Here is a 14,604-nt window from a genome sequence, read left to right on the forward strand (position 1 = left end):
TTTTGTATACTTGTGAAAAAATGGATTCCAATGTTTAGTCGGTAATGGTTATTCATAGCTACTTAGAGATTATTATATTATCTCATTTACCCAGATTGTGATACTTCGTAGTTGGTAACAGATTTTTTTTCAAAGAGTAGGAAGGTGCGTTTGCTATAAACTATATTTCAATTTTAGTAAATAAACTGTGGAGTGTAAGTGATTTCTACGTTATCAGCAAATCGTCCATTATTGATTCTCATATAAAAACAATACAAATCAATAGTGAATGATCTACTAATAATATAAAAAACTTTATATTATCAATACATAAAATTAAATTCTTACTTTATAGCATACTATAGGCTCTCGTTCCACCGGAAGTGATAACATTTTGAAGGTTGTTGATTATGTGAAGGCTAAAGAATCACAATTTCACGTGTAGTTTATTTAGCTTGAAAAGGCCAGCTTTGGCTTATATGTGCATTATGGGAGAAATAAAAAATTAAAAATAGAAGGGCTGACAATGACCTATTTAATTTTTACTCGTAGAGTGTAATGAATTGAGATATTATGTGACCACTTGTCTCGATCACAAATTCATAATTAATTAAGTAATTAATGTGTCATTAACTAAGATGATTTGGTTGGAATGATTAATGTATCTCTTCACGCGATGTATTATGTAGTCCATTACTCCATTATTATTAATATTATTAATATTATTATTATTATATCATTCCACGTTTTTATTCCATATGAAAGACTATATCCTCTCCTAAAAACATGATTATGTTGTGCTCTAATCACAACCGCGGATCTAAAATTAAACTTCATCAAGGTTCCTAATGGTGTCACTTCATAAGAAAAGAAATAAATCAAAACAAGTCTACCCCTTCCCTCATTTATTACGAGTTCAGATAAACAAAGATCTTTCTATTAATGGAGAAAAGTGTAATTTTATTACAATCAAAAGGATAAATATATCATTGAAAGTTACATTTCTCTTTGTTTTTTAAAATACTTGTCTCTCCATTAATGATAAACTAAGTAAAAAACAATATAAATAGGCGTTACATCATATCTTAACACAAAAGTTTAAGATATAAATTTAAGATATTAGATGTGTGAATTTTTTTACTTTTTTTCACAACATCTTTCAACATTTTTTAACAAGGAAGTCTTATGGAAGACTTCATATTAAGTCATGAATTTGGATTAAAGGACGATATAAACATATCAATATGCCTTGGTTCCTATGGAACTCAAACTCTATTTTATTTTTGTACTGTTACTCCAGATAACTCTCCTTGTGGGTGGTTTATCTCTTTTTTGCAGCATGTACAACTCTAGAAAATTAGAATGGTTTATCATCGGTATTTTATGGGATATCTTGATATTAGAAGAATATAAAGTGATGGTTGATGTTTTCCTCTTCAATGTGATAATTATGTTCAAATAGAATAGGTCAGGGTGTTAAGATGGTCTTATTTCATTAATCCTCTTTTATGGAATCTGTATATAATTTGGGCAAGTGAATTATACATTGCAGTAACTGTTATCTTGTATGAGCTCTTCATTTTTAATAAAACTTTATCTTATAACAAAAATCATCATCGGTGCAATTTTTTGTTTATGCCTATTTGATAGAAGAATAATATATTTTTATGGCGTGTCATAGTATAGGCCATTGATTAACTTTACTTTTACATCTACCGCTGTGATCCAGCACAGCAAAGTAGGATTATCCCTTTGGTGGATAAAGATATTCTGTCCCAAAAAGATCATATCATCATATCTTAAATCAATAGTATTTCCCAAAATAATATAAAATATTAATTTATATTTTTTATAATTTTTTACTTAAGTAATACATTGTAATTACCTTGGTATACCATTGGGGACACCAATGAATATCAGAGATCTTCAACTTTTTGCATGCCTCCACAACCGTAGCTATTTAATTGACCATTTTAACCCGACAAATTTGTTGATTTAGCTCCCTCAAACATTTTTGTAAAAATTCTTACATTGTAGTGAAATTAGTCATATTTGCATGATTTATTTTTTATTGATTTAATGTCATATTTGCAGTGACATTGTGATTTGATAATATCGCTCCATTTATAAAAGAAATGTCATCTAGTAAAACGAATGTTTGATTATTGTTCATCTTTTAGAAAATTAAATATGTTAAAAAAGTGGAGAGAAAAGGATGAATAAAAGATTAGCATGGGATATTTTCTATTTTATCCGTGGTTCCCAGCCTATAAATACCTTTTTAAATTATAAAAAGTTGGTGACTTCTAGATACTTAATTTGTCTAGTTCCATGAGTCATGACCATTATCAAAACAACAAGTCATATATATTATGAGGAGCAACGACACTTGCCTAAGTAGCTGCCTCAATTTCTACACGTCGAGGGCAACAACAATGGATAACGAAATTGGCATCCTTAGAAGGTGTCCCAACCTCTACTGTCCCCATGTTTGTGTATGAGGATTGGCTGTCCCCAAACATGTTCCCAACCACGTCTCTGACCAATCATAATAAAGTAAAATTGATAAAGTTCTAAATATTTAATTTTTTTTAACTAACGTGATATAATATGTTTGGTATGGGACAGGATTTGGGACAGAGTTTGTGACAACAAATCCTTGTCACATCTTTGTGAGGAACTTAGGATTTAAGGATGGATTGATGGAAAATTTTATCCTATTTTCAACAATATCAACCCAAAAATAAAACTTCTTTTCTTACGTTGTCCTTCTCAACATAATTATGTTTTTTAACAATTTAATATAGGATATGGTGAAAACTATATATCTCAAAATGGATTCAGCTCATCTAAGGTTAATTTTTTAATCAATGGTTATGTTTATACTTTATTCTCTGAAATGTACCCATATACACATTGTTTGTTGTTAAAGGAAAACGTAAATCCTAATATTATCTAACATTTTATTACATATTTTAGGGATGTCACTATATCTCCCTTATTGGTTAGAAAGATTATTAAATATTACTTTGTTGATCGAAATAATTAATTCTCAACCAATTAAAACAAGTGGAATGACATTTTTGGGTTAGAAAAAACGTGTTATCCATGTTTTATTGATAGACATATATTATTATCTAAATAAGTAGTAGAAAAAGTTGGTTTGAAGCTGGCAATATTTCTGCTTGAGCCAATAATATCTACAAGACAAACCAATAATAAACACAAATTTTATTCATATTTTTGGGTTACACATTATTTTATATTTTATTCTATTTTTATAAAATAAAAACATATATTTTTTACCTCATTCGCAAACCATAAAAAATTTTCTTATTTGGTGGCACTATCTAATATATTATATATACCGCCATTTGTTTTGGTCCAGCTGATGGACTCACGGGCTTCAACTCATCAACCCATGGACCAACAATAGGTCAGATCCATAGGGACTAAGGACACTCATGCAAGATTAATCAATCTCCAATGGGCCTTATGTAGAGCAAAGTTTTGGAAACTTCATATATAAGTAAAACGTGGGAACGAAATTTTTTTAGAACTACCAATAATATTTTTTACCTTTTGGATAAAAACTATTTTCTTTTAAAATTTATGATTATTCTCTTTAACAAATATTTTTCATAAGAATTAAATCTTTAATATTTTATGATTTCTTAAATCTAGCGAAGCCCTACATGCTTACACCACTAAACCAACGATTTGTTGGTTTGTGCTATAAGTAACTATTTACTTTAGTCATTGTAAATTTTCTTATTAAATTGATGCTTAAAAAGATAAAAATCAAAATTAATATTTAAAATCTGAATATGATTAATATAATCTAGTAGAGACTAAAACACCTCATGAATTTAGTCATACAAAATTTTAAAAATACCAACTAGCCACATGTTTGATATTTTTTGGGATTATTATGTTTTTCTATTTTTTAAGGAGGCATAGAGTAATCACGTAGATATTAAAAAGTCAACAATAATGGTTCTTAACTTCTACTCATTTTTTTCTCAAATTTTTATATATGGTACAAATTTATGGTGGGAATTAATTGTTAAAATAAAAAAGTTATTACAGATATTTTAGTGAATTTGTATTTTACATCATTAATTTTATAGTTCAGAAATGAATAAAGTATATAATATTAGTGAATCTGTATTCTACATCATTAATTTTAATTAATTCCTTTTCTCAATATTTTGGTTTTAAATATTCTTTATTTTCTTTATTTAGTCACCACATATTTTATTTTTTTTTACTCACACCTTAAGAATTTATTTGAAAACTATGATTGAAGGGTATGAAAATGAAAGATAAGAAAATCATGAAATATAAGATAACTATGAAATATTCATTTTTTTCCTTTCATTTTTCCTTATTCAAAGTTCAAGTCACATATAAGTCATAGATGAAAAAACATCTCAAATTAAAGAGCTCAATCATGTGCCCTCATTTCCCCTTCATTGAATGAAAAAAGAAAAACCATCAATTAAGTTATTCTTTTCATTCCAAAATACTATAAGATAACATTATATATATATAGTACTTATTTTTTGGCAAACTCTTCTTTTTGATATTTACCATTTATATTCAATCCCTTGATCCAACGGCCAAAAACTGCAAAAGTTAAGTAACACGCCGATCTTCTCCCGAATCTGAACACAACCAACAAAATGAAAGGCCGAAGCAGAAGAGCAGGCGCAAGATTACTATGATGCGCCACATAGTTACAATCAATAAAAGAAGAAGAGGCGCAAGATTACTATTCTACGCCCACTTGTCTAAAACTTAAACCAAACCTTATTCTACCACATCTTTCACCTTTCTCTATGTGCCCCTTTTGCATTCTCTTAGAATTTCAATTTCAGCATTCATTTCATATATAACTGAACCACACTGCAAAAACAAGAATATCACAAACTCCAATAAAATCAAAATGAATCACACTTCCTCTGTGGCAGTTTCATCTCTATCTTCTGCACCAGACCAATCGCATGCTTCCACATCATCATCACCTTCATCGGACCACAAGTCCGCCGTAGTTGCCTCCACCTCCGCCGCCGCGACCGAGGACCTTACAGTATCGTCGCGAGACGGAGGAAGTGGCGCCGCTGCGCAGGAAACTATCGCCCTTGAACGTCGCGGCGAGTACTCCGTCGTGTGCCGATGGACGGTGCAGAATTTCCCGAGGATAAAAGCTAGGGCACTGTGGAGCAAGTATTTTGAGGTTGGCGGTTACGATTGTCGACTTCTTATATATCCTAAGGGTGATTCACAAGCTCTTCCTGGTTATATCTCCATCTACCTTCAAATCATGGACCCTCGCGGAACGTCGTCGTCGAAATGGGACTGTTTCGCGAGCTACCGTCTCGCAATCGTTAACGTTGCCGACGATTCCAAAACGATTCACCGTGATTCCTGGCACCGATTCTCCAGTAAGAAGAAATCGCACGGTTGGTGCGATTTCACACCATCTTCTACTGTTTTTGATCCGAAATTAGGTTTTGTGTTTAATAATGATTCTGTTTTGATAACTGCTGATATTCTTATTATCAACGAGTCTGTTAATTTCACTCGTGATAACAATGAGTTGCAATCGTCGTTGTCATTGTCGTCGTCATCCACCTCCTCTGTGGTTGGGAGTCCTGTGTCTGATGTTTTGAGTGGGAAATTTACTTGGAAAGTGCATAATTTCACTTTATTTAAGGATATGATCAGAACACAGAAGATAATGAGTCCGGTTTTTCCTGCTGGGGAGTGTAATTTAAGGATCAGTGTGTACCAGAGCTCGGTGAATGGGGTTGATTATCTTTCAATGTGTTTGGAAAGTAAGGATACTGATAAGACTGTGTTATTGTCTGATAGGAGTTGCTGGTGTTTGTTTCGAATGTCTGTGTTGAACCAGAAGCCAGGTTCGAATCACATGCATAGGGATTCGTATGGGCGGTTCGCAGCTGATAATAAGAGTGGCGACAATACCAGCTTGGGGTGGAATGATTATATGAAGATGTCAGATTTTATTGGGACGGATTCAGGGTTTATAGTGGATGATACTGTGGTTTTTAGTACTTCGTTTCACGTGATCAAGGAGCTTAGTAGCTTCTCTAAGAATGGGGCTGCAATTGCAGGGAGAAATGTGGGTGGGGCAAGGAAGTCAGATGGCCATATCGGAAAGTTCACTTGGAGGATTGAGAATTTTACAAGGTTGAAGGATTTACTGAAGAAGAGGAAGATTACAGGTCTTTGCATCAAGAGCAGGAGGTTTCAGATCGGTAATCGGGATTGTCGCCTTATTGTTTATCCCAGAGGTATGCCATTTTCTTGCTCTACAAGTCTTATAATTTTTTCTTCTGTTTATTATTTGTTTAGGAAAGAGGGTGAGTTTGACACAACAATAAAGTTATTGCTTAGCGACCATGAGATCACTGGTTCAAATCCTGGAAATAGCCTCTCCGCCTACGTACATCTACCCTCCTTAGACACCACTAAGTGGGAGCCTTGTGCATTGGGCTGCCCTTTTTTTATTTGTTTAGGCCTATAGTTAACTAACAGAGTTTTTCTATCTTGTTATTATTAAGTTGGTACTCAGCAACTCCATTAGACATGATTTTTTTGCAAGAGTATTGGTATTGTCACCCATATTGATTGAATTGAAGGAGCATACTTGTTGCATTTTATATGTCTTTTGGGACAATAATGTAGAATATGTAGTTGCTACATCAACCATGAAAATAGATGATAATCTAGATCTTGGTTTTCACTGCATGAATACAGTTTGGTCCCAGCACTTAATACCTTGAAAAGATGCGTAGGCTGTGATGAAAAAAATAGTCTGATCACATTTTCTGTGGTTTTGTGCTACCAGGGCAGTCTCAGCCACCATGCCACCTTTCACTATTTCTTGAAGTTACGGATTCAAGAAATACTTCCAGTGACTGGAGTTGTTTTGTTAGTCATCGTTTATCAGTTGTGAACCAGAAGGTGGAGGATAAGTCTGTGACCAAGGAATCTCAGAACCGCTACTCCAAATCTGCGAAAGATTGGGGCTGGCGTGAATTCGTGACACTTACAAGTCTCTTTGATCAAGACTCAGGTTTTCTTCTCCAGGATACTGTCATATTCTCAGCTGAAGTTCTTATATTGAAAGAGACATCTATAATGCAGGATTTTACTGGTCATGATTCTGAGTTAAGCAGAAATGGTTCCCTTGATAGCTGTGAGAAAAGAAGTTCTTTTACATGGAAAGTGGAGAATTTTCTGTCTTTTAAGGAAATAATGGAGTCTAGAAAAATCTTCAGCAAGTTCTTTCAGGCTGGTGGATGTGAACTTCGGATTGGTAGGTGTTTTATTACCAATATATTGCTACTGCATTGTATTCACTAGAAGTAGTAACTGCAAACTTTTACATTCTTGTTTTTTGACTCAAAGTTTATGATTCCATGGCACAGGTGTATACGAGTCATTTGATACTATATGTATTTATTTGGAGAGTGACCAGGCTGTCGCTAGTGATCCCGACAAAAACTTCTGGGTCAAATATAGGATGGCTATTGTTAATCAGAAAACCCCGGCCAAGACAGTGTGGAAAGAATCTTCTATATGTACGAAGACATGGAATAATTCTGTTTTGCAATTCATGAAGGTGTCTGATATGTTAGAAGCAGATGCTGGGTGTCTGGTCCGTGATACTGTTGTATTTGTATGTGAAATATTGGATTGCTGCCCTTGGTTTGAGTTTTCAGACTTAGAGGTAAGATCTTACAGGATTGCCAAGACTGTATGTTACCCTGTAGTGTTGGACTTAAATTGATTAATTGATAAGTGATAAATAAATAGTGAATGTACTCTCTCTTTGTTGTTTCTATGTCCTGCTGCTGTCTGTAGGTTGACTTTGGATACAAGACTGTGTATATGCATGGCTATCTATCTATCCATCTGTGGCCCTTGTGCTTTTGATGTGTCACTATTTTAAAATATGGCCTCTTCCTTGGAACTTTTGCTCGCTATTTGCTCTGATAAGATGCATGGAAATAGCTGATAAGTGACTCACAAGTTAGTGAGTTACAGAAGTTGATTAATGCTTCAGTTCATAATCTTGCATCCCTTGAACTTCTTAATGCACAATAAAACTTGTAAGCATATTTCTATCCCATATCAAAGGCATGTGATATAATTATGGTGATATGTTCTTTTTATTATAAAAAAAGTGAATGTGTTTTACCTTGTAACTTGTCCTATGGTGTGAAGTCTTTGTGATAATGTTATTACAGCTACTTGTTGTATTAAGTTGTTATTGTTCTTAATGGGATTTTGCACCTGGCTCTTTTAATTTAGGCTTTAATGTACAGGTTTTAGCTTCAGATGATGATCAGGATGCATTGACCACTGATCCTGATGAGCTCATCGACTCTGGAGAAAGTGAAGGAATAAGTGGAGATGAGGAAGATATTTTCAGAAATCTTCTTTCCAGAGCTGGATTTCATATAACTTGTGGAGATAATCCTTCACAGCCACAGGTTACTTTGAGAGAGAAACTTTTGATGGATGCTGGTGCAATTGCTGGGTTTTTGACTGGACTTCGGGTTTATCTTGATGATCCTGCCAAAGTGAAGCGTTTGCTTCTTCCTACGAAGCTCTCTGGTACTTGGGATGGAAAGAAGGCCACCAAGACTGATGAGTCTTCCCCAAGTTTGATGAATTTGCTGATGGGAGTTAAAGTTTTGCAGCAAGCAATCATTGATTTACTCTTGGATATAATGGTTGAGTGCTGCCAACCTTCTGAAGGGGATCCTGTTGCTGATTCTATTGATGCAAGCTCAAAACCTTCTCCAGACAGTAGTGGAGCTGCTACTCCACTCAAATGTGATAGAGAAAATGGAGCAACAGTGTCTTCTCAATTTCCTGTTAACGAGAGATTGGATTCTGTTGTTGAAGATAGCAGCAGGACTTCTGCTGTACAGAGCTCTGATTTAAATGCTAATAGTATTCAGGAAAAAGCTCTTCCTGGACAGCCTATTTCTCCACCAGAAACGTCTGCCACTGGTTCAGAAAATACGCCCTTTCGGTCAAAGGTACAAATTTGTCCTCATAAGAGGTGATTTTGTTTACATCAATGGTTTTAATTGTGTGAATTTGTAACTTCAGACAAAGTGGCCAGAACAGTCTGAGGAGCTCTTAGGTTTGATTGTGAACTCGCTAAGAGGTTTGGATGGGGCTGTTCCGCAAGGCTGTCGAGAACCAAGACGGCGACCTCAGTCTGCACAAAAAATTGCTCTTGTATTGGACAAGGCTCCCAAGCATTTGCAAGCAGACCTTGTTGCTCTAGTGCCCAAATTGGTTGAGCATTCCGAACACCCACTGGCTGCATGTGCACTTCTTGAGCGACTTCAAAAGTCTGATGCAGAACCTGCTCTACGAATGCCTGTGAGATAAACTGTTATTCTTTTCCATGATGCCTTGTCTACATTGTTTTATTGTATACATTTAATGTCGTGGGAATACAATCTTCAACTATAGATGTACTTTGGTTGCATTTCTGCCACTAGCAAATGATGCTGAATGTGATTGTATTGCTTTTCTTCTATTGATATCGTTTTTATTCTTAGGTTTTTGGGGCTCTTAGTCAGCTGGAATGTGGCAGTGAACTGTGGGAACGCATTCTGTTTCAGTCATTTGAGCTTTTGACAGACTCAAATGATGAACCCCTTGCTGCAACCATAGATTTTATATTCAAAGCAGCATCTCAATGTCAACACCTACCAGAAGCAGTAAGCTTGAATATAATTTGAAATTACAATGTTTCTTTAATGTACCTGTATGACTGTATCATCTTTCACAATGTTTTATGCAGCATTTATAACATTATTTTTTCTCTTTTGCAGGTTAGGTCTGTTCGTGCCAGGCTGAAGAATCTAGGTCTTGAAGTGTCACCTAGTGTCCTTGACTTTTTGAGTAAGACTATAAATAGTTGGGGTGACATTGCTGAAACCATACTTAGGGACATTGATCATGACGATGATAATGGTGACAGTTTCACGCCTCTGCCATGTGGGATTTTCTTATTTGGTGAACATGGCATTGCTCCTCCTGGTCTGCATGTGATTGATGAGCAGGCTTTCCGTGCTTGTCGCCATTTTTCTGATATTTATATACTGTTTGAGATGTTATCTATTCCTTGTCTTGCCATTGAAGCATCTCAAACATTTGAGAGAGCTGTAGCTCGAGGTGAAATAGATGCTCAGTCTGTAACGCTAGTATTGGACAGTCGCCTTTCCCAAAGATTCAATGGTAATGCCATATATGTTTCTGAAAAATTGCAGCATTCAGATAGTGTGGTGGAGGGAGATGCTGGTGAGCAATTGGGAGTTCAAAGGGATGATTTTACTTCTGTTCTTGGACTTGCTGAAACTTTGGCCCTCTCCAGAGATCCAGGTGTGAAAGCATTTGTGAAGCTTCTCTACACTATATTGTTTAGGTGGTATGCCAATGAATCTTATCGCGGGAAGATGTTGAAGAGCCTTGTTGACCATGCCACCAGCTCTACTGATAATGGCCGTGAAGTAGATTTTGACTTGGATATCTTGGTTAATTTGGTCTGTGAGGAGCAGGAGATTATTAGGCCTGTTTTGAGCATGATGCGTGAGGTTGCTGAACTTGCAAATGTTGACCGGGCTGCTCTATGGCACCAGTTATGTGCTAGTGAAGATGAAATTATCCGCATTCGTGAAGAAGGCAAAACAGAGATTTCCAATATGGCTAGGGAAAAAGCTACTATATCACAAAAGCTAAATGAGTCTGAGGCCACAAACATTCGTGTCAAGGTATTCCATGTTTTAGTTATCATATACTGTGATTATCTCATGTTATTACTGGAGAACTTAGGTCTGATGCATTTTATGATTGGACAGTCTGAAATGAAGGCTGGGATGGATCGGTTTACTCAGGAAAAGAAGGAGCTATCAGAAAATGTTCAAGAAGTTGAGAGTCAGCTTGAGTGGCTTCGCTCAGAGCGGGATGATGAAATAGCAAAGCTGTCTGCTGACAAGAAAGTTCTTCAGGACCGTTTACATGACGTTGACACACAACTTTCTCAATTGAAATCTCGGAAACGGGACGAATTAAAGGTATTGTAATAAATAAGTTTTTAATTCCTACATTATTGAAAAGACAAAGGCACTCAGCTATACCAATGTTAAATGCTACATGGTATATGTTACTATTCTGCAAGGATCATTTTTACATTTTTATGAGTCTGCATATTTAATAGGAAGCAGTAATATGCTGTCTCAGTTAATTTATCCGTTGACTTGGCATATATACTAGGGTTTCCAAAGCCTGAAGCATCTTTACACTGAATTCTGGAGAGGAACTACATCTTTTATACTAGTGCTTTGGAATCAGATTTACTAACTTTTTTACCCTTACTTTTTCTGATTAAGGATTACACATGGTTCTTACCATTTCTCTTACCTCTCCTCTTATCCTTAACTTCACCCTTATATTGGCAAACTAAATGTAATACTCATGCATTGTTTTTGTCAATTCCTGAAGGTCACTCCTCTGTTAGGGAGGAGTTCAATCCTTCTTATCTTCTTTATTCTATGTAACTATTAATTTCAGCCCAAATTCCTAGTGAGATTTATGCTTTGTCCAAACTTTAGTCCCAGAGTGCTTTCATGTGTGTGCTAGCAGTATGTAACTTATTCCAAGTGTTTTCATTAGTGTTGCATGGTAGTGTTGACTGTTAACGAATATAACTTATTCCAAGCTCTTCACTTTACAGCTTGAGGAGAGTTGGTTCCAGGCTGTAATCTAGGGTGTACATGCTCAATAGCTCTCCCTTTGAGCAAGCTGTTATTTCATTCATTGAATTACTCAAAATAAAATAACATGAATTATTTTACCTTCTCATTACTTGTTTGTCATTAAAAGAAATAATTAAGAAAGACGTCGTTCGATGAACATGATTTATGATAGAACATTATGACGCCGTTCGATCCATGTAGCCGACCCCACCTAGTGGGTAAAAGTTTGATTGTTATTGTATTACCTGCTTGTCATATAGAATCTTATTGGTGGACTGTGGATCTGAAGCATCAATGACTAGACTACTTATGTAAAACTGTAGAATATATATTTATCTTTATTTTTGACACAGCAGTCTTGAAAATGGTGTGCCTGGGAAAGGAAGCCATGCTCCATGTTGGTTCTGCATCGACGATTAGTTTTTCATTATTTGTTTTATGGAGTCAAGTTCAAAGTTAACGTCAATTTGTATTATGTACAGAAAGTAGTGAAGGAGAAAAATGCACTTGCTGAAAGACTGAAGAACGCTGAAACTGCTCGTAAGAGATTTGATGAAGAGTTGAAAAGATTTGCAACAGAGAATGTTACTCGGAATGAAATCCGACAATCACTTGAAGATGAAGTTCGTAGATTAACTCAAACAGTTGGGCAAACTGAGGGAGAAAAGCGGGAAAAGGAGGAGCAAGTTGCTAGGTGTGAAGCATATATTGATGGCATGGAATCAAAGTTGCAGGCTTGTCAGGTTTGTCTTGATACAGACCTTGTACTTTTATTTATAGTTTTTTAGTTAGAAGTTGTCATTATTTACCATCTCATATGTTTACATGCTGAACTCATATAATGATGCCTTGCATATTTCAGTTGTGTTGCTTCCTCTTTTCAACTACTTTTTGTGTTTTATGTCATATCACTTGTTTTGTTACTTTCAATGCCAGCTGCTGTTCTCTGATTACCGTGCAGACTTCTTAACCATGAATCTATAATCAAATGGATGCAGTTGATATATGTATTTTTTTATATATGTATCACCAGTTTGACTTGATATTGTTAATATTAGGCAGGCTGAACATTCCAGTAACAGTAGTAGGCTGTTTCTTTCCTCTTTCCACTAATGTTATCTGGCTTAAAAAAATCTTTACAACAGCAGCAGCGAAAGCCTTTCAATCTCGGTGGGGTCAATTGTATGGATTAAAAGACACTATTGTGTTCTGTCTTCAAAATGCCATATAGCTCCAAGTCCTGTTTAATTCTCCACTTCTAACTATTGAGTTATTCTCTATTTGATATACTTTTCTTACCAGGGATTGTAATGGTCTTCTCGTCACACTCTAACCTTAACTCTAGTCTCACCATCACTAGGAAATCCCTGGCAGACACAATGCAAGAAGGACCAACTTGAACAAATATCTTGTTAGATAACAACATTAAAGAATTTTTATTATTAATTTTAGTGGACATTGCCTCACTGCTCTTCTTTTAGTTCCTTGTATTTGCAAAACATTGTTTTTTATGATATTACTTAGGAGAGAAATATGGTATCTTAATCAATGCCTTTCTTTTCCCTTGCAGCAATATATCCACACACTTGAGACCTCACTCCAGGAGGAAATGTCACGACACGCCCCTCTATATGGTGCTGGTCTGGAAGCTCTATCAATGAAAGAATTGGAAACTCTATCACGTATTCATGAAGAAGGGCTGAGGCAGATCCATGCTCTTCAACAGCGTAAAGGTGGTCATGCTGGGAGTCCTCTTGTGAGTCCCCATAATCTCCCGCACAACCATGTATTATATCCTCCTCCGTCGCCCCCAATGGCTGTGGGATTGCCTCCCTTTATCGTCCCAAATGGGGTAGGAATCCACAGCAACGGGCACGTGAATGGTGCACTTGGGCCCTGGTTTAACCACCCTTAAATTACTGGGTCATACTTAGGATGTTATTCTTTTTTAGTCATTTCTTCCACATTTTCGCTGGTAGAACTGTTGGAGCATGATGATAGGTAAGGCAGGACCGAAAATTATAAGGGTGGGTGAAATTTTGCTTTACAGATATTTAGGAAGCAAATCCAATGGGAACTATCAGTTGCAAATGCTATACTCATTTGCGCTAACTTCTTTTTGAAAAAAGAAAAAAATTAATTACAGGCATTTTTTTCAAGTTTCCTTTCCAGTTATATATTGCTTCGTAGTTGGCCGAAGTGGTTGAATCTATTTTATCCTGGCCAGAAGTGAAGGATCTTCATTCTTGATTGATAGAGTTTGAATATGTATTCAACAAAGAAAACCCTTCTCCTCTGGTTACATACCTTTTTGCTTCTCATAATTAGGGTTCCGTGATCTAAATTCATTAGGGGTGAGCGGAATTTACTATCGGGTTTTCCTTTTTGTGTACATTTTCTGAACTTATTTTCTTTACATACAAATTCCACTTAACGCATAACATGCAGTCAAAGTGAACCAATCTCGGAGTAATAATGATATGCACAAAACAAAATCTTTTGTAGATAAATAAATTTACGCATTCAATATTTTTGGTTGTTAAAATTTGAGTTATGATTTCAGTATTGTAATTTTTTCTAGGGTTTTGGTCTGTGATAATGTGCCCAATATTATAATCGTCTATGTTAGCAGTTAGAATGTGTATGTTAGTTATCCAGTCACCGGAGATAAAAACAGCAATTTTTGCTATATATTTATTTTCCCAATTCCCATTTCCCATTTCCCCCTCCACTTGTTGGAGATTAATCATGCAATAAAGAATTTATTAAAAAAAATCTTTCCATTAAGATCAACCATGTTTGCTAGCAT

The 14,604-nt window shown here is 35.5% G+C and overlaps 1 protein-coding gene across 1 annotated transcript; it reads left to right on the forward strand.

The window, feature by feature from the left end:
- LOC109328205 lies at positions 4,765 to 13,960 on the forward strand. The gene is made up of 10 exons (XM_019561556.1): positions 4,765 to 6,299; positions 6,857 to 7,327; positions 7,440 to 7,741; positions 8,340 to 9,062; positions 9,136 to 9,414; positions 9,597 to 9,758; positions 9,873 to 10,811; positions 10,899 to 11,114; positions 12,278 to 12,538; positions 13,366 to 13,960. Exons 1-10 carry the CDS (start codon positions 4,928 to 4,930, stop codon positions 13,708 to 13,710), a joined length of 5,070 nt encoding a protein of 1,689 aa, XP_019417101.1. The 5' UTR covers positions 4,765 to 4,927; the 3' UTR covers positions 13,711 to 13,960.

The sequence above is a fragment of the Lupinus angustifolius genome, chromosome LG15, assembly GCF_001865875.1.
Source record: "Lupinus angustifolius cultivar Tanjil chromosome LG15, LupAngTanjil_v1.0, whole genome shotgun sequence".
NCBI classification, from domain to species: Eukaryota; Viridiplantae; Streptophyta; class Magnoliopsida; order Fabales; family Fabaceae; genus Lupinus; species Lupinus angustifolius.

What these genes read in the sequence shown, in the direction of transcription:
- LOC109328205 (XM_019561556.1), top strand. Translation starts at nt 4,928, where the DNA reads ATGAATCACACTTCCTCTGTGGCAGTTTCATCTCTATCTTCTGCACCA. An exon ending in TGGATGTGAACTTCGGATTG is followed by an intron (nt 7,328 to 7,439) that starts GTAGGTGTTTTA and finishes TCCATGGCACAG; the next exon opens with GTGTATACGAGTCATTTGAT. An exon ending in TTGAGTTTTCAGACTTAGAG is followed by an intron (nt 7,742 to 8,339) that starts GTAAGATCTTAC and finishes TTTAATGTACAG; the next exon opens with GTTTTAGCTTCAGATGATGA.